Below are 19,475 nucleotides of genomic sequence, written 5' to 3'. Positions count from 1 at the left end.
CAGGGAAGGATGTCCATGATCAGGAAATTTAGCTTTTGACTCGAGGCATGTCAAGTCATTACAAGTAAAAGAGGCAAAGTCCGAGTCAAGTCTCGAGTTAATAGTATTCAAGTCCAAGTCGAGTCGTAAGTCATGCCGAATTTGATCAAGTCAAGTCTGAAGTCATTAAAATCATGACTCGAGTCTGACTCGAGTCCAAGTCATGTGACTCGAGTCCACATGTCAACTTGACACCATGATATCTTATGTTTTCTTTTTTTCCAACAGACTTATCTGATTCAATAAACTGGTTTACTATTGTGTGCAAATATGTTCCTAAACATCTTCTACTCACGGAGCTAAATGTCAGGTATTTCGACTATGTGTATTATGTGTGTGTAAATCCACAAAATATGCAGTATTTGCATGTTGCTGGGAGATAAAGGGGTATATTAATTTTGTTCTTGGCGGAATTAATGATATACACTGTCATCTACTAATAATATATAAACGTAGTTAAGTTCAAATTACAGAACTCTCTTCTTTGTGCCGTACTTGGCATCAATACTGTGCGAAGTATCAAACTAGATCACAGTATCATTACCTAAAATGGGATTGCCTGCCTTAGTGCTGCATCTGCCAAGTTTGGAAATGGAGTGTGAATACACACCTCCTGTAAAACTACCTTCCATGCTGCATAGCAAAACACTACTCTATATTTATCCTTCAGCATGTGTACTCATGAGACTAATATGTGCAATAAGAAAACTGTACACTTTAACATGTAGGCATTTGATCAATCGTGCCAATGAACAGCAGTGTAGCTCCCCTAAGGATATTGGCGGGTGTTGAACAGAGGCTAAGTGGAAAGGTGGAGAGAGGTAGGTTGAGTCGATGGTGTTGGCTTTCTCAGCCCCGGGGCCTAACACATTTAGAGAGAGCTAACTGACACACTTTGGATGTATTAGCCACAGTGAGCTCTGCCAACCTCTCGTCTATTTCTGCTCTACCTCCCTCCTCCTCCTATCGCAGGCTGTCTGTCACTACCATCTCCTCTCCATGCAAGACTGAGGAACATGCTTAGTGTTTCAGCAACATTGCTTTAGCATCGATGTTCCCCCGCGCCCCAGCCAAATTGGTGTTTGCCGTCTAGACACTGGTTGCTTGTGTCTCTGAATGGATAAACATGCACACACACTAACACTCTCCCTCGTTGTTTATACGTATGATTAGATTAAAAGTAACTGAAGGAAATGCAATAACGGTCTATTAGTCTGCCCGTCAAAGGGGATAATCATTTCAAATAGAAATGCGTTTTCCATCCCACTATCTAATTTATACTTTCTTTAGCTCTACATCAGTTTCACTCCTGAGACTGGTTGGGTATGAGCACCAGTCTTTAAAATAGGCAGGGTTCAAGACCAGGCCACTGCAATGAAACACAAATAAATAGAAATGCATAACAATAAATTCCTTCAGAATAGGCTTGTGAAAAAATAAAACCGAATGGCTAGAGGACCCCTGCTCGCTCTGACAAATGTATGCATTGAATTTGAAGGTGAGAAAAACAACTCTTCTCAATCCACAACACCCCATTCTATGTGGTGGTTTAAGATTAGGGTCAAAGATTAGAAGGCTTACACAAAATAAGAATAGGATTAAAAGGGCTCAGAGATGTAAAATTACAGATCAGGTCAGAGAACTGGTAAAAACACACCTGAATTGTAAACAAACTCATAAAACAGCAAACACCTGTCGGGGTGGAAAATCCTGATATCATGGGGGGGAAAAACATAACATCATATTCCTGATGAGAGAAAGGGAAGTGAATATTATGGAAGCAGAATCCAATATTCCAGAGAGAGATTCAGCACACATCACAGGATGCCTCCGCAGTAAGTCTGTTAGATTTGGGATTAATGGACTCCAGAGGGGCTTGGACACACGCATGCACACACACGCATGCACACACACACACACACACACACACACACACACACACACACAATCCACTATCACAACTCCTGATAAGATTCACAACCCAGGCTAGGAAAGCACTGCAGTGCACAGTATATCTATTCTAGTAACTCTTAACAGTAGACTCTACTGCAGCATGATTCTGTCTTACAACATGTTGTTCATCAGTGAAGGCAGTAAGTGTAATTTCTTAACATTCCAGTAAATGTTGGACTACAAAATGCTTCAACTCTCTAGTTGGTCTGAGTGCAAGATTTCCATGAACGTTCTTTATTTTGCTTGTCAACTTACAAAGCACATGCCCAGACACACACTAACGTGCATGCATGCATACGTGCACAAGCAACCGTAAGTTGCCTCCGAGCTCCAATGAGTTCATGCAAATTAAAAAATGCAAATATTGGAGGTACGGCTCAGCTGTCCTCTGATGCAGTTTGAGGAAAGCACGACAAAATGGGCGAAACTTACAATGAATCTATTTCCTTTAATCTCGACAGACAGAAAGACAGCCTAATCCCAACCCCGACTGCCTTTCCACCCCAATGCCCAGCCTCTCCCCATTCTGCCACCCCCCTCCTGCCTCTTCTGCCCTCTGGGCTAAAACCACAGGTGCAGACAAATGCAAACCACTGGGTGGAAAATGCTCGTTGACAGCATTCTGGTGTGTTTGCGATTGGTCAGTGAACAATGAGGGAGTTTCCTGAACCACTTGTCGTGCTGATGGAACAGCTGGACACCAACACCAGACACGGATCAGGGTGGGAAGAGACCATGCGGAACAACAGGGAACTTAAAACTAAAATGAGATTTAGAAGAGCTTAAGCTCACTGTCATTTCACAAACTGCTGTGAGTTGCAAGAAAAATCAAAAACACAATCAGAGCTTAGTCCTGCAGTTACTGGGGAAAGTTCACTCAACTTAAATGCTTTGACTACATTTCACACCGCAAATGTACTTGTTAGTGATCAAATTGTGTGTGCTTCTGTGCAAAGTAAGATTTGGCTTATTCTATTTTCACTTGAAGTATTTAACCCATATCGTCCGACAAGAGGAGGTCCTAATTTAGCAGCTCTAAACTGAAAAAATAAAAATGGTGGCAATCACCTGTTAAATGTGTCCCGAATTCTGATGTGGTTGCCTGGATACAGAAACAGAAAGACTGTGTATTTCCCTTGTTTGTGTGTTTTTTTCTAATTCAATGACTCACTTGTTTTATTGTCTGTCTATTCTTTTGAGCAGCAGCATGCAGGCACACAAGTGTACGTAAGCACAGACCCACAGCCAGGACCAGCTTTCATCCACATGATCATCCTGAGCAGCATTATCACAATCTAGGGAACTAGATTATCCCTAGGCTCAAACTTCATCCTCTTGATCCCCACTTGGGAGGGGATGAGAGGAAGCACAGGGGACCATCAACCAGATTCCCTACTTGTTAATCAAGGCAGATTTTGATCACCTTCAAGGACAGATGGGCAACTGTTTTCAAAATATCTCCCCAGAATGGGCACTATGCTATTGAGGATACTTCCTTTGGCTGCAACAACCTCCCAATGTTTCTAAAATCCCATGATAATCTCAGTAATGCTCATTTTCTCAAACTAAATGATATATAGCTGCCGACATGTCATGCATTGTGGGGTGCTTTGGAAAGTATGTATATAAGTGGAACATGAATTCAGCCTAAATAATGTATTGCTTCACTTCAGGACGCTATAACAATTATTTTCTTCTTGCTACACCTAATTCCTGAAATAAAAACAAGACTGAATCTGGTGCTCACATTTGGGGGCAGAAAATACATAGGTTGAGGGTTTTTTTCTTCAAAACCTGTAACAGAAAAAACCTACACATCAGCAACACATCCAACCGTCTAACCCACCGTGGTCTGAATTTCAATGAAGTGTGTGTGAGTACACCAAAAGAGGAGGTGCAAATACAAATAAGCTCTGTATGAAGATCCATCACACTTAGTTGTTTACACTGCAAGCCTTCTCAATCTGCATAATAGATCTTCGTTGTGGTTTGAGGTGGGATGGTGAGGTCAGCTGTTAATTGGCTGCTGGTAATTACAGATGCATTCTAAGCTTGCTGACATTGTCCGTTGGGCTTCGGAGACCTGCCTTTCCAACTAATGCACCACAGAGATTACTGCAATGTACAGAAAATTACACAACTAACACTACTGCATAATTAAGCAGTAATTAAAAATGTCTTATCCTAAGTCTAACCATGTTTTCACCCTGTCACGGATCCACCGTAGGCATCACGTGTTTGTTATAAAATGTATTTAGTGTCATAAATGTTACTTTGGTCAAAAGGGTCCTTCGTTTTTCACCCTGTCTTTGCCCCACCTCTCATAATTTAAATGTTCAAGATCATCACTCCTTTAACTCTTCCATCCTTTGCCAGTAGCCACGAGGGTGATTTTCCCCTCTATGGGGCTGCTTCCCAGGGATGGGAGGTAGTGCAGGGACAATAGCAGCCACCCAATTAAAGCTGTGTTGGCCTCGCAATTCCTCAAGGTATTGCCATGTGACAGTTTAATTAACCAAGCCCCTTATCTTAATTTAGCAGGATCAAAAAGTAACAAACTGAGGTTATCTGAGAAAAACACTCTCAGTCTCTATCCTCACATACTCACTAAGTCACACACATTCTCTCTCTCAATCTCCATCACTTTGAGACAGTGTATGGTACAGTGCCACACAGAGATATTTGATACATTTATACAGCTAGCTCTTATTGCCACCCAAACAGATAAAGCAGAGTACTATTTATGGTGCAAATGCTTTAACGCATATTTAGTGCAGCTGCAGGGGTCGGCGTAATGACAGGAACATACTGGTACAAACACTGTGGTGAGTGAGCGTGTATATTTGACTAAGTTCAAGCTTGTCTTAGCAGGGTGTCTGTTTAGGTTGACAGGTTTCTCTTTTGAATTTGAACTGGTGGCTCAGTGAATGCAGGAAGCCCGGAACCATGCGTGCTTAAGCCAATCTCCCATGGAGCCCGCCTGCTGTACCACCCCTATTCATCCATCCATCCATCCATGATCTCTTTCTTCTCATCATATGATTTCTCATGAACTGTTTGACACGGTTCTTCCTTTAGTTGTTGAGGTCCCTTTTTTGTACTTGAATGCGTTCGGCTCCCTTAATTAGGTTTGTATTTTATTTAATGCATGTAAGCCCCACTAGTATTTCTCGATATAAAATAATATATAAATCCAATTTGAGGTTTTTTATTTCATTTCTGATCATTCCATCCACTGTAATTGCATAAACCACATCCCCTGTCTTTGTTTTAGCATTTCCTCTTCTTCAAATACGCCATTATCTGTAGCACTGCAGGCTGTTGCTGAAAGGCCATTACTAGTTATGGTTGAGCAGAGGAGAAGTCCTGATGCCTTGGACAGGCCAGGCCCATTTATCTCTCTGGTTCCTGATGCAGTGTAACATGGAGAAACAATTCCCCAGGGCACAACAAATATTCATTCACATGAGCAAAAGGAAACAGCCTGGACTAAGTGTCCCTTCAATTGTATCTTACTGATTCAGTGGGAGTTGTGCTATATTCATTGTCTAGGAGACTAATACCAGGCATTGCATGTATAGATAATCAAAGCTGAACAATTGCCCTTGTTTGTAAATGGCCAAATTGTTCTGAAAATTGATCACGCAAACTGCCAGCAATGTTATACAATGTTATACAAACCTTAGAAGAGGAATCATCTGACTGTGGGTGTCCTTGTTAGTTAATATGAAAACACATTACTGTAATTATATGTTTACAGAAGGTTTGCAAATTATACATTGTCAGTAGCGAAATGCAACTTATACTGAGCATAGAAGATAGTAATAGATATACAGCTATGTTGAGTTACACAACATATTCAGTGAGGCCATCATTTAGCTAATTCATAGTCATTTTTTCGAATACTGAGTAAAGGCAGTAACCTGTAAAGACAAATCACACACAGGACATCATTTCAATAAGCAAATGTGATTGATGTAAAATAAAAATGAAAATACAAATACCAATCAACCAACTCATTCATTTAAATTAGTGCTGTCCATGGGGCATCTTAAAGGCAGTCCTTTATGTAAAGTCTTTTTAAAACAATTATCAAATTTGAGATGTTGAAAATGTTGATGCACTGTATATGACAGTGACAAAATAATCGTTGGAAACAAGAAGAGGTTTTAAAAACATATGTGCTAGAGTGTGGTTAATGTCTAGAAACACACACACACACACACCCTGCTGTCCATGGACAGAGGACAGATGGCCGCGGAGTGGCTCTGGTCCAGGAAGTGACGATGTTCTGTATCATTATAATCTGCTCCGTAGTATCCTCCCTACTGCTGTGCTGGACAACATGTTTCACCCACTGAGAGCAGACACTGGAACAGCTCTTCTGCTGCTCTGTCACACATACTCTTCGAGAGGTGCTGGGACAACAAACTAACTTAAATTAGGAGTGCTCCTTCATTTAACCCTTAGAAACGTTGTCACTACACAGCCCACAACCACCTTTCTTGAAGCAGCAACAAACCATACACAAGGACAGTATAAATGCACTGTAGCAGCAATCTCTTAAACACATCCACTCAGCCTTTTACAAACCAGCCTTGGATCGCCCACAGAAGTTATTTATGTCAGTCAGTCTGTGTATTTAACCGAAACAAAGACACAAGCATGAGGCTGCACAACCCTGATTCTGAGCCAGTTTTTTGTTTTTAGTTAAAGCTGACTTGGTACCACTCATCTGCTTAAAAACTGCGTAAACATCTCCACTCTCTGAATCTAGGGAAAGCATGATACTCTAAGTATTTCTGCTGTAATCACAAATTTAACGAAGCTTTTGAACAGCCATGGAGCTCAGGCACACAAAGTTAATTAATTACATTTCTAGCACAGACACCACATCTAGAATATTGTTGTTTATGTGATTAAAAACAGAACAACTAGGAGAATAGACATGTCTGTCATGATGATGAAACTGATAAACAGATGTTACTTTGGGGAATTCTTGGTGTGGTAGAGCACATTTCACAGTTTCTTTTTTTCCTTTGGCAGTTAAATCTCACCGGTGTGAAAACATAAACTCTGGCGTAAAATGTAGGTTACTAGCGTGTTTACAGCAAGCAAGTCTGTGTGCATGTATAAACTGTAAACATGAAATATGCAAAGTCGGCAAACCTCCTGGATTTACTTACTGATGTCTATTACACACAAATGAGGCATTAAAGCAAACACATTCAAATTCATCTGCAGGTGAGGCTCCTGATAAGAACAACGACCAAAAGCATCTCCAGCTTGATCTACAGTTCAGCAAAAAAAGTGTGTTTAATAATTTACATGTGAAATCTGTTTTTCAAAGAGCTGAGCAAAATAAATAAATAAACAATAATAATGTCCCCAATGGTTTCCCTGGAGAAAACAGTAGATGAAACTTTAACGTTACGGTTGAAGAGTGATTAACTTGAATCTCCATGACTCTGGACTAATCCTAATACTCTGTGCGCCTACATTTTTTAATGGGCCTTGAATAACATTCCCAAAGCATTTAATGGCTCTGTGTGTTTTCTTCATTGTCTAATAAGAGTGAACGCACACTTGAATTAATACCCTGTAATGTTCTCATTACAGAGCGGTAAGAGGAAAATATCTGGGCAGCCAGCATTTAGGGCCGGCCGCCCTTATTGGAAAGTGCATGAGAAAAGCCCTCTCAATGGTATCTAATGCTATTTATTGTAAAAGAAGAGAAGTTCAATCATGCTATGATGAGAGCTTACAATGGCTCTTAGAGCGAAATAAGACATATTTGTACCCATTGCTTCAATAAACATGCCATAATTATTCACTGCCGCTACCAGGCTAAAGGTATAATGCCAGAGATTTATAGCCCAATTGGTAAGAGTCCGAGATATTCATCAATCCTTTCCAAAGCCGTGGTGCCACAGTGCTTGAGATAGGCTCCAACGGCTGAATGGGGATCAGGGGGTGAGCCGCTATGCAGTCGGGCTGAGGTTTAGAGGTGGAAATCACACCCCCGCTAGCCCAGCCCAATATACACACCGAGCATAACAGGAAGGATACAAGACTGGACATTACCCTTCATGAACCATAATCATAACAATGGAATTTAATATAACTTTGTGTATTAAAGAAAATGCACTAATCCCTATAAATCTTCTATAATGAGGGAGAAGAAATCCTAAGACTGTGATATTTCCCCTCCCTTCACCCCACAAGATTTTAGGCTTTCAACAGGATTCCACTAGCTTAGCCGCAAATCGCCTCACTGCTGTGCGATAGCGCAATATCCGCTAAGAATGGGGTGAACACACGATCTGGCACACATCTATAGGCACAGAAACACAACTCACAAATCTTATTTGACTTTGAGTGATGCTTCCTGGAAATGTCCTGGTTGCTGATGGTTCTCACTTCTCAACCAGGAGAGCAGCTGGTGATGTTGCCATGAATCAGGCTGAATAATCCCGGCCAGGGACAGGCCAAGGAGGGCTGAGAAGATGAGCAGCAGGGAAAGATGAAAGGCCTGGAGAGAAATTGTCTCTGTCAAGTGGCTCGCACACAGTGTTAAAAGAAACATGAGCATCTGGCTGCTGTTTTCAGATCCTAAATGTTTCTTTTAGTAAATTACCCAGATCCAGGAAATTACAATGAAAATACAATCAATGAGTAGGTAGACCAGCAGGAGCTCTGAAACACATCCAGTTCTTCTCATGCTGCTATAAGAGAGTCCAACTGATATGAGGCAGGTACATGTTTTCACTGAAACAACGGTTGTAAACACAATCTGATGGCCTTAATTAATCATGTTTAATCAGACAGATGTGATAGCATCACATGAAACCATGACTCCTCCATATGCTACTTGTTTGGAGCAATGTTTGTAAACTAACTAATTACCATGCTCTCAAATAAAGCCACTCTCTCTGCAGATGTTTGTCCATTAACCTGCGGAACAAGTACTTTAACATTGTGTGAAAAATTGTACATTAACGATGCCCTTTTTGCCACGGAGAGTACACCCTGATGGAGTCTTCAGTTTATTGCGCTAACTTTTATTCAGTAGACATTAATGCAATGCATTAACAAATGCAATTTAATCTTTTTTGAAAAAAAAAATGTATTGCTGTGTAGATCAATGTGGAAGTAAAAGTACATTTGTCAACCGGCTTGTATGTAAGAGTAAATCAATGAAAAGTTATGTTGTTATTATTATTATACAGTAAGGACTGGGATTATTTTATGCAATATATTATTTGTATATTTCATTTTCATTTTGTACTTAATTTTTTAGTTCTAATTATTTGTATTTGTTTTGCTTCCCTTTGTATTTCGCTGCTGCAACGCACAAATTTCCCGGTTTGGGATAAATAAAGTACTTCTGATTCTGATTATTGATAAAAAGCCTCTTGATCATATGGCCAAATTTTATGAAAGGTATGAATATCATTCATCGTAATAAGAATAATGCTAAAGAGAATCACCCTTTTTTAACCAAAATTCTTGTTTTTAAGTTTTAATCTGATGAATTCTTGACTACAAGTCAGTTTGATGATTGAGTCACTTTCTGGCTGTGTATCCATGAATGCCCACTGGACATTTCTCAGAAGACGTGTGTCTTCAAGCAGCCTGCCTGTCAGCAGCCAGATTGTGTGTTGCTTTGTTCAATTGTTTTTTGAGATTCAATTGTCTCTGAACTCAGTGTTTCTCTCTCTTTTGTCCTTTCTTTGCTTTGACTTACATAAACACAAGATAATTTTACATTATAAGCAAAGACAAAATTACATATAGATGTAACCAAGATATTCGTATTCATCAACTATGCTGGCCCACGTGAACTATTTGTAAAAATAATGACATGCATGTAAACAGTGAACTTGCTGCCTTTTGAATATACATTCAGAATAATTTAACTCATAGGTGAAATATACAACGACCCACGCTATCAAAACGTTGTCTGCATTAATCTGTCCATGAAATATGAATGATGTTGAATGAAATGCCCTTTTCCAACAGTCAGATAAAGGTTTATTGAAGGCCAAACTGAGCAGGATAGAGGTTGCCATGGCTGCAAGTGTGAAAAGGGCATCTGATCTGACTTCTGACCAGTCAATTAATCTTGGAATTGCAATTTTTTTTTATCAAAAGGTTCAGCGCTGATTCAAAATTAATTGCTGCATATAAAAAGAAGAAAGGAAAGACTGATATTGTGGGGACTTGAAACACTTTGGAAAAGTACAGTAATGCTAGAGTCTTAAGCTTAAGACTGCCACAGTGGATGATGGGTGAATATTTAAGATGGATTAAAGTCTGAATATTAAGTTTGCTTGGTCTCAGTGTGAACTGGGATGAAAAACTATTATTCCACAAACAACATATAAAGACTTCATTTCCTCATGATTTCACAGATGAATAGTTGTAAGGTCACGCCCTCATCTTGCTTGGAACGCACATTTCAACAATAAGGATTCAAAATGATTTGTTTAAAAAGATAAATTGTGCTTATTGTTTTGGGAGCTATATTTAATAGAAAATCCAAATGATAAGAAAACAATATGAATAGTGGTGAAATTCATCAGCTATGAAACAAAAGAATGAATCTTGCCGACCTTGTTTTACCCAGCGGCATATTATGAAATACTGACACTAAGATAGCTGATACTTTGTGGAAATTATAAGCTCTTGTAGGATGAACGAAGCAATGTTGTACAAAACTGTACTGGTGTGATAATAGACAAAATAAAATACATTAAATTGCTGTTGGATAACCATTAAAAATACAACATCATCCTTTATTTGTCTACAGTATCTGTGTTTGCATTTCCATCTTTTTTATGGTGTTTATGTGCCATAGCTTGCGTGTTTGAGAGTTACTGACAAAGCATGACACTTCCCTTGTTTAAGCATTTTAAAAGCTTTGGGATAATGTGGGTGTGGGGATTTATTTCACCCTGCAACAAACAATGGTGAAAAGTCAATATCATTGCCATTTTCATAGAAACACATCTCATGCTGCCTCCCCTCATTGTTTCCAACCTATCTTTGAAGTATCATGACCTCCTCGCACGTCCCCCCTCTTCTTTCCCACATACTGTATGCCTCTCTTTTAAAACAAGGCAGGCGGTTTCACACTCTAATCGCAACTAATTAGGACAGGTCAGCTGCCCGGTACATTTGAGCAGTATCCCTGAACAGTGTCCCTCCACGCTCCCTCCTCTTCCATCAACCCGCTCTCTCCCCATTTTCTTGGACAGCCCTATCAGTGGGTAACATCTCCCCACACTACTGCGGCCTGTCTGTTTGTGATAGCGACCGTGGCAGTCATCTCCACAGAGGCGAGCGATGTGCTGCCAGCCTCTCCGCTGGAGCCAGACAAGCCAGTACCAACGTCTGCTGCAGGCGCGTTAGAGCATCAATTAATCGCCGTTTAGAAGTGGTGAAAAAATGCATTTGATATACTTAAGCTTAATTAATACGTTGCTACCGATTCTGCAGGGCTAATTAATCAATTTAAGCCTGGTCCCTGGTGCAAAGATGTCCAGATTAGGTTGTCTAAAAGAAAACATACTGCAAATAATGGAAGAACATCAATTACAAGCATGGACACGGGGAGTTTAATGGTTGTTCTACCAATGCCTATTAACACAGGAGAGCATAAATAGAGAAATGTACGGGAAATAAGTAGAAGCAAGAAATAAATAGATGGTAAAATTAAAAGCAAAAAGGTGAAAGAAGTGTACACTGTAGGATAATAACCTATTGACTTCATGGAATCTTTGGGACTTGAACTACATGCTTTGCGCTCTTGTAGTTCTGTTTGTACTGAGCCAGTGAATGAGGCTGCAGAGTACTGGCAGGCAAGCACAGAGAGCCACAGAGAGTAATTGGGAGGGTGATGCTTGGAGAGAAACAGAAGACTTGGAGATGGGAAGAAGGAGGGAAGGGTGGGGTGATCGAAAGAGACATATAAAGTAGATGTTAAGTGCTGAGATGTGTAGAAAATAAACCCTCAGGAAAACAACCCCAGGAACAGTGACAAATGACAAGCTCACTTTTCCTTTTTTTCTCATCTGATAATGGACATACTTTTGTGCTACTGTGTGTATAGTAAATGTGTGTTCACACAGGGAGCTACATTACATCACAGATATCAATACCTGAAACTAGAGCCGCACATTACGCCATATTTATTTGAATAGCTTGTGTTTCAGTTCATCTCTTTACTTTCTTTCTTTTGAAAAAGCCAAATTAGTTAGCTTTAAAATTATTATGATGAATTACCTGGCAGTTCATGATCTTAGCAAGTAGCAGATGGGACTACTCTTGAGCTTACAGGGCACAAGGTGACCATCTTGTGATTTATCTCCAACAGCTGGAGAACATAAAACATAAAAGCATTTCTAAGCAGATGAAATTGTAATCTGAGAGCAGAAAAATCAAATCATAATAATCTTTTCTCATGTAAATATGAACTCAGAGTAAGGCATAATATGTTGCTTTGGAGCATTCAACTGGTATCTTTGCAACTTAATAAAGATGAACTGGAACACGGCAAGAGTGATGTTCAACACCTCTCACTCCTCATCACTGCTCTTGCACCATGCATTGGCCTTTTGCCCCTGCCCTCCCCCACAGCTTAGCTAAACCCATATGTTATTGGCTAAACACAGCCAGCTGCAGCCAGTTAACTGTCTAATCTCACATCAATTGATTTGCCCAAACAGGGAGAGGTGGAGAAGTGGAACGAAAGTTGTGTGAGAATAAATGAGAGGGCAGCAATGAGTGAAAAACCGGCTGAGGCAGGGTGCAGCCTGAGTTTCCATTGGGCTTTTGTGTGTGTGTGTGTGTGTGTGTGTGTGTGTTTGTGCGTGTGTGCGTGTGTGCGTGTGTGTGTGTGTGTGTGTGTGTGTGTGTGTGTGTGTGTGTGTGTGTGTGTGTGTGTGTGTGTGTGTGTGTGTATTTTTGTGTACTGTTGCAACAAACTTTGGTTCGTGGGAGACCATCAAAAGGAAGCTGATCGAAGATAACACACAGAAAACAGAAAGGTAGATGGACAGGCTGGAGTTGGCACTATCAGGCAGTAGTAGTAAATACCAACCAACAATGTAGTATTGTAGACTTCTGGCCAAAACACTCCTAGCTCAGTTTGTCATGTATTTTGTTTGTATAAATGTGATTCTTCCAGTCCCTCACGGACAATTAAATAGTAACATTTTCAAAATGAGAAACATATGGAGCTTTTAATTGGCCAATTGCTCTTGCCAACGTGTGTGGCTTTTTTTAATGCTAAAAAATGCTATCTAGTCAGACATGCATATTGCAGCACAGAGTGTGCAGCACAAATTGTCATTGTCCCTTCGCAAAGACTTAAACAGCCCTTCTGTTCCCTAGATTAATAGCACCATTACACAGAATCCATGTTCAGTATACCACACTATACTTCTCGATCCAGTCAGTGAGATACATACTTCCTCATGAGACTTTAAATCTTTATTTCTGTGGGAATATCTGTTTTGCCAAGCAGGTAATGGCCCACGCAGAGGAACATGACTGGATGAAGCTGCAGTGAGAAATGTACCATACCTCCTCCTGTTCTGTTACTTCTTTCTGTACCTATGTATAATCTTGGCTTTCTTGCTCCTGTGAACCTGCACTAATCATTTGAGGCAGCTGGGGTGAGTAGGACTGTAACAACCCATATCTGGGGAGTTATTGTTCTACACATGTCATGTGTAATCTGCCCGACCCACAGTGCTTAGAATAATTATTCATATTTAATCACCACACTACGAAGCTACATCTCCTGCCGCTCACTAAGTCATTTTCCATGTTCCATTATCAAAGTTTCAGAGACGGGTGCTCAGGGAAGGGGGACTAAATGGAGAGGCTGAAGAAGTTGGGCTTATAAAAACATAATGGGCTTGTCTGCTTTGATAAACTGAGGACGTGTATAGAATGCACACACACACACACACACACACACACACACACACACACACACACACACACACACACACACACACACACACACACACACACACACACACACACACACACACACACACACACACACACACACACACACACACACACACACACACACACACACACACACACACACACACACACACACACACAACACTAACCTAAATAAGAAAAGTGCAAAGAACAAAGTAGAGGAGAAGAAGTAGCCCAGTATAAGTTGAGATTGTGATCGCTGCGATGCATTCAGGCAAGTCAGGAGCTCAATCGTTCATACAAATAACCTCAACAAAAAAAAAAGATAGTCATTTGGTTAAAGTGTGTCTGGCTGGCGCAGCATCTTTCATTTGCCATGTCGTAAAATATAAGGATGAGAGCTCACCTTGCTCCAAAGGCGGTGGTTTCACTCCTGTAGCCTTCAACTTGAGGGCTTCTTTTGCAGACATGTCGCAGCAGGAGCCTTTGTTGGTGTCCTGGTCACTGTCAGCCTGGTCACTGTCACCATGACCACTGTCTCTGAGGCTTGCTCGCTCTGGGTCTTTAAATGTCGAACTGCTAAACACATCATAAAAAAGGGAAGAAAAAAAAAAAAAGAGATGTGTGAAGGCTCTTTCTTTTTTTACAACTCAGAGAAAATTTTGAGACAGTATGAAACATTGATGAACATCCCTGAAGGCTTAGGTAAAACAAGAAAAAAATATATTGATATGATTTGGAGATAATGAAAACCACCAACCATACTTTCTGCTAAAGAAGACTAAAGATGAAACAAAAAGCAACACATCTTGTGAGTGATTATATTTTCTGTATTATAGAGAATACATAATTAAAAGTACATGCCCTTTGTGTCCATGGTATGACACAGTCTTATTAATAATCTCATTTAGTTGCTGATGCTATAGTACTCTGTTGGGACTATTGAAGAAAAGAAAACAAAGGTGTGAGAGACTGGTATAGATCCCAACCCTTACCTTTGAACAAACTGTTGTCTGCTTCCCATATAATTAGGCTCAGTGGGGAAATTGTCCGTCTGTGGAGAAGAGAGAGAAACAAAGTATGTAACAGGCTCTACAGGAATTATTCCTGCTGTGAAACAAGATCTCCCAGTGACATATGATCAATTATGCAGAAAGAAATGAGGTAGAGGACAGAGTAGTGGTAAATACAATACTGGAGATGTGAGCTCTAATTTGTTTAAGTTTGAGCATTTCAATAACCACAAAAAATCTAATTACGCTTTAAACCGCAGAGCTGACCACCAAATCTGGCAGAAATGATCAATAACTGGTAGGACAGTAGTCTTGATGAGTATAGACAACTTGTCAGACAACCATCTCCAAACCAGAAATGTAAATCCAATTTGCTAGTTACAATATTTCTGTGAGAATATGTTCACTTGTGAGCCTCAACATTTTTGTTTTTCTTCAGGAACTGAGATATTGTTTGTTAGGAACTGGGGATTTTATGTGAACCATGTGGTGTTTATGGCAGGGGGCTACCTTATCATACACAGGGAGCTTCATGCTATGCGAATCGATAGAAAAAGCACAAATTCTGTGCACAAAAAGACCCACTAACACTGAAGTCTTACTTAGAAAGCCTCGCAAAATCCATCAGTTTAATGGAACACTGGTACAAAACCTAAAATGCATAAACATCACAAACACTCCTCTGCACTGTACGCAGTAGTGCATTACAGAATAGATCAATCACATGGCCACTGGAAGTATTGTCTCTCTCTTCTTAATTATTTAAATAAGATATACGAGGGGTTTTTAATCTTGTCATTTGATCTAAAAGGTCACAAAGATCCCCGTTTATTTCTGGCATTACTAATGAGAACAACTTATGCAAAACAATTAGGTGTAAAGACCCACAGAACATACAGGTAGAAGGAAACTAATGTGCTTACATTGCTATTAAAGTAATTATAGGAATATTAAAGTATTTTCTTAAATAAAGGAATTTAGGTAACAATTGGCTTCTAGAAATATAGCTTTCATTCTGGTGTTGTGCTTTTCATCACAGTAACACAAATAATTTCCCTATGTAGTGCAAAACTTCTGTTCTGAATTGATAGCAGTAAAATGTCATGTTAAGTGAGTAATGTGTCCTTGTGCCAGGCTTTTTCACACACACAGCTTGACTCGCAGTCGATAGAGTATTTCAATGTCATCCGTTCTCTGCGGTGGCACAGTATGAAAAAAGGGTGTGTGAAGGTCAGACAGGCCACCCCAGTCTTTTGACCTTCCATGTTTTTGCAAACACCTTTATCTCTACCTAAACACTCTTTTCCACTTTAGCCTTCGCCAAGATTAAAAGAAAACACCCACAGAATGTATCAAAGGCTGAAATTTGACCATGGGGTAAGAGAAGAATAGATGTTAGAAATCGTTTGGCATTGGAATGATAACAGCCTGAGTTTCTCAAAAAGAAGAGATGGAAGTCTTTATATTCACGTCCTTGGACATGCTTGAACTCAGCTGTTGGCACTGAATTTGATCAGAATGAAAGGACATTAGCAGAAAAAGGGTTGTGGTTGATTGTTATAGGATTCAATGTACTTTATGCACATAGAGCAAAAAACAAAATGAAAGAATGTGCACAGGATATTTGCAATATAACAATAGACTATGAATATCTTTTTTTAACACACTGTATGGTTTACAGTTAATGGGTTAATGAACTTGAAATTGCAAAGGTACACTGTGTTCCTTGATAGTGTGTCGAATAAAAAATACACCAATGAATCCCATAGCTTGTTATTCATGAGTGTTTTCTTACCACAAAGAATAAACATGGATGTCGCTCAGTTCTTCAACAATCTACTGCCCCCACCCCCTACATGCCAATAAAAAGCACATTACACCACTTCATAGAAACCTCTTTCCTGCCAATTAGAGTCCAGGCTGATCTTAAGCTTCCATCTCTTCCTGTCTGTCTATAACTGCCCAGCCCTTTCACTACAATGGGCCACTTTCCAATTAATGGATCGATAATGCCCAGTATGCGCTGCTTTGTACTCAGCCAGTCATAGCCCACAATGAATACAGGATCATTTGAGGGGGAATGATGCATACCATCTAGATGTCCAGTCGTTTCATTATCATTATTAGACACTGAATTATACAGTTCATAAATTCATTTAGCAGTGCAAGTTTCATTGAGTTATTTTAATGTTGCATGCTTGCAATTCTTCCCTTCAAATTTCCTCTTGTGGGGCATTTTGAAATGAACTGAATTGAACTAAAGTGAACTGAGCGTAACTAAACCAACCTAAATTGAAAGGCATCAACTGAATATTTGAACCAAAAGGTTTTAATATCCAACTTTTTTAATGGTCCTGAAATATGAAATTTGGAACTCAAGATTTACAAAAGTATCAAACTTCTTAACACAAGGTACATTTAACAATTATTGGTCAGTGCAAAGCGTACATATCAGCAACGGTTAATTTCATTTGGTAGTCTTGTGAATGAGAATTGTAAAAGCTGATTGTTGAATTGTACTGAATGATTGGACATTGTATCAAGTCTACCTAGCAAGGCCACAAAGGTCAGAGAGCTACTGAGTACAGTGAGCTGTGTAAGTGTAAAAAGCTGCACTCTATTCTGTATTCCCATTGAGACTCTAAGACTGACCGAGCAGACAGTAGGACAATTGAGACAAATGGGACGAGCATATTGGTGTGCTATTCTACTCTCAGGACTTGTTGGTGTATTTTGGGGTACCGCTGGTGTCTAAGGGGCTTTGTTTGTGTGTATTAGTATGCGTGTGTACATTTGTGTTTGATATCTTAGGTAGGGGTTGGGCAAAAGGACAATTTGCAGCTTCTCCTTCACACATCATTGGACAGCTCTCTTTTATTTACAGGAATGCAAGTACACTCCCTCCCTCTCTCTACCAACCCAGCAAGGTTTGATACATGCATTTGTCCTTTACTGTCTTCCAAAAACACCTATACTCACTCTGTGTGTATGCTTGTGAATGGTTCCAAATGCACCATAACATTGTCACTAAACCAAAAGATATATAAATGTTTGTTTTTTTATTTGATACGCTGTGTGGGTGTGTGAGTGTGTGTGCGTTAGTGCCGTTACCACCAAGGGAACTCTAGTTTATTCCTCCTTGAAAACTGTCAAGTAGCACAGCAACAGCCAAATAGGAAGGAAGGGTAGGTAAAGGATAAAAGTGAGAAATTGAGCTTATAAGAAAGAAGACGGACTGGTATAGTGGAATGCAGCAAAAGCAGGAAATAAAAGAGGAAAACAAAAAAAGGTAAGCAATACGGCAAAGTGAAAGGATGATAAAGGAAGTAAGGGAAAATGGGTGGAGGAACTGGACAATAATTAGACTGCATTGATTACCTCGTGGCTGAGGAGCAATTGTAAGTGATCAAATCTAATTAGCTGCTCCTATACATCTTCCTGGAGATAACCGAGCAATCAATCAATGGGCCTAAGTGAACTTAAAGCCATCGCAGTCTGCTGCCTGCTAAATATCTTCCACTATCTTCCAAATAACTTGGGGCGAGGTCAGGTCCAAAGGAATTTCTGAGAAATAAGGAAGTGCCACCGGTGCCGGTAAATGGTGACTAGAGAGATTTCAACACAGTGAGGACTTATCAGCCCAGATGGTGACCTTGCTATGTATTCTCTACCAAACCTAATCAAAGATGAGACTTAAATAACAAAGGTTTGCAATTCAAGGTGACATACGATCATTTGGACATTGTTTTCTAATACAATTCAAGCTGAATAAAGCTGCCTGCATGTGTAAGAGTTGCTGCTGCCTTGAAATATTGTAACAGTTTTTTTTTTTTTGTAGAACTACCATGGGGCATTCTGTTAGAATAAAAAGCTGGTGACTCGGCCAGCTCTAATGGGATAGTCTCATCATACTCAATAGTTTCATCTTGTTCATCATAGTTTGCCATATTTCCTCATTTTTAATAAAAACACATTCATTATTTTTGTTTTGTGTTCCTGTTAATGATTGAGAAAATAGGGCTACTGTTTGATGAAACAGTGCTAAGTAACAAAGCTTTTACATACAGCTGTAAAAAACTGCATGACCTCTACCTTTCATTTTCAATGTCCACCAGCAAAGACACAATACCCATATAATTTGCAACCACTCATATTGAATGTCTTTTATTTTTGGTTGACCATATAGTGTCATTAGTGCCCAGTGGAAAGCATCAAGACTTTAGTGGCGCAACTTTCCAATGTTCAATCTATCAACCACAACAAAACCATTTCATATAGTGAGAAAAAACGCAGATATGAAATAGCTGATTATTCTAACCACACACTGCGTAGGATACTTAATTAATCGATAGGTGAAAGGCAAAAAAGTAAAAGACATAAAAGACAGAAAGCACAGAGCAGAGGGAGGGCTGAGGTGGTTGTACTTGCCTCTTTTAATCAAAAGAGACGGGACACTACTTCAAAGCTGATTTCCTTCAACCTGTTCGGTTACTGATACTTTATTAT

At 39.7% G+C, this 19,475-nt stretch overlaps 1 protein-coding gene across 3 annotated transcripts in view; it reads right to left on the bottom strand.

The window, feature by feature from the left end:
* pcdh17 (protocadherin 17) overlaps positions 1–19,475 on the bottom strand; it is an 86,532-nt gene that overhangs the window by 51,186 nt on the left and 15,871 nt on the right. For 2 of the 3 annotated variants that reach the window (XM_063881936.1, XM_063881934.1), the window contains exons 3-4: positions 14,952–15,010; positions 14,363–14,535 (exon numbers count right to left, since the gene is read on the bottom strand). In XM_063881936.1, coding sequence (XP_063738006.1) covers positions 14,363–14,535; positions 14,952–15,010 — 232 coding nt within the window. The remainder of the gene's footprint in view (positions 1–14,362; positions 14,536–14,951; positions 15,011–19,475) is intronic. The other variant, XM_063881935.1, reaches the window with a different exon arrangement.

This window comes from Eleginops maclovinus, chromosome 4 (genome assembly GCF_036324505.1).
Source record: "Eleginops maclovinus isolate JMC-PN-2008 ecotype Puerto Natales chromosome 4, JC_Emac_rtc_rv5, whole genome shotgun sequence".
Classification (NCBI taxonomy): domain Eukaryota; kingdom Metazoa; phylum Chordata; class Actinopteri; order Perciformes; family Eleginopidae; genus Eleginops; species Eleginops maclovinus.
The sequence above is the reverse complement of the archived record's forward strand: the minus strand, read 5'-3'. Positions and strand labels throughout refer to the sequence as shown.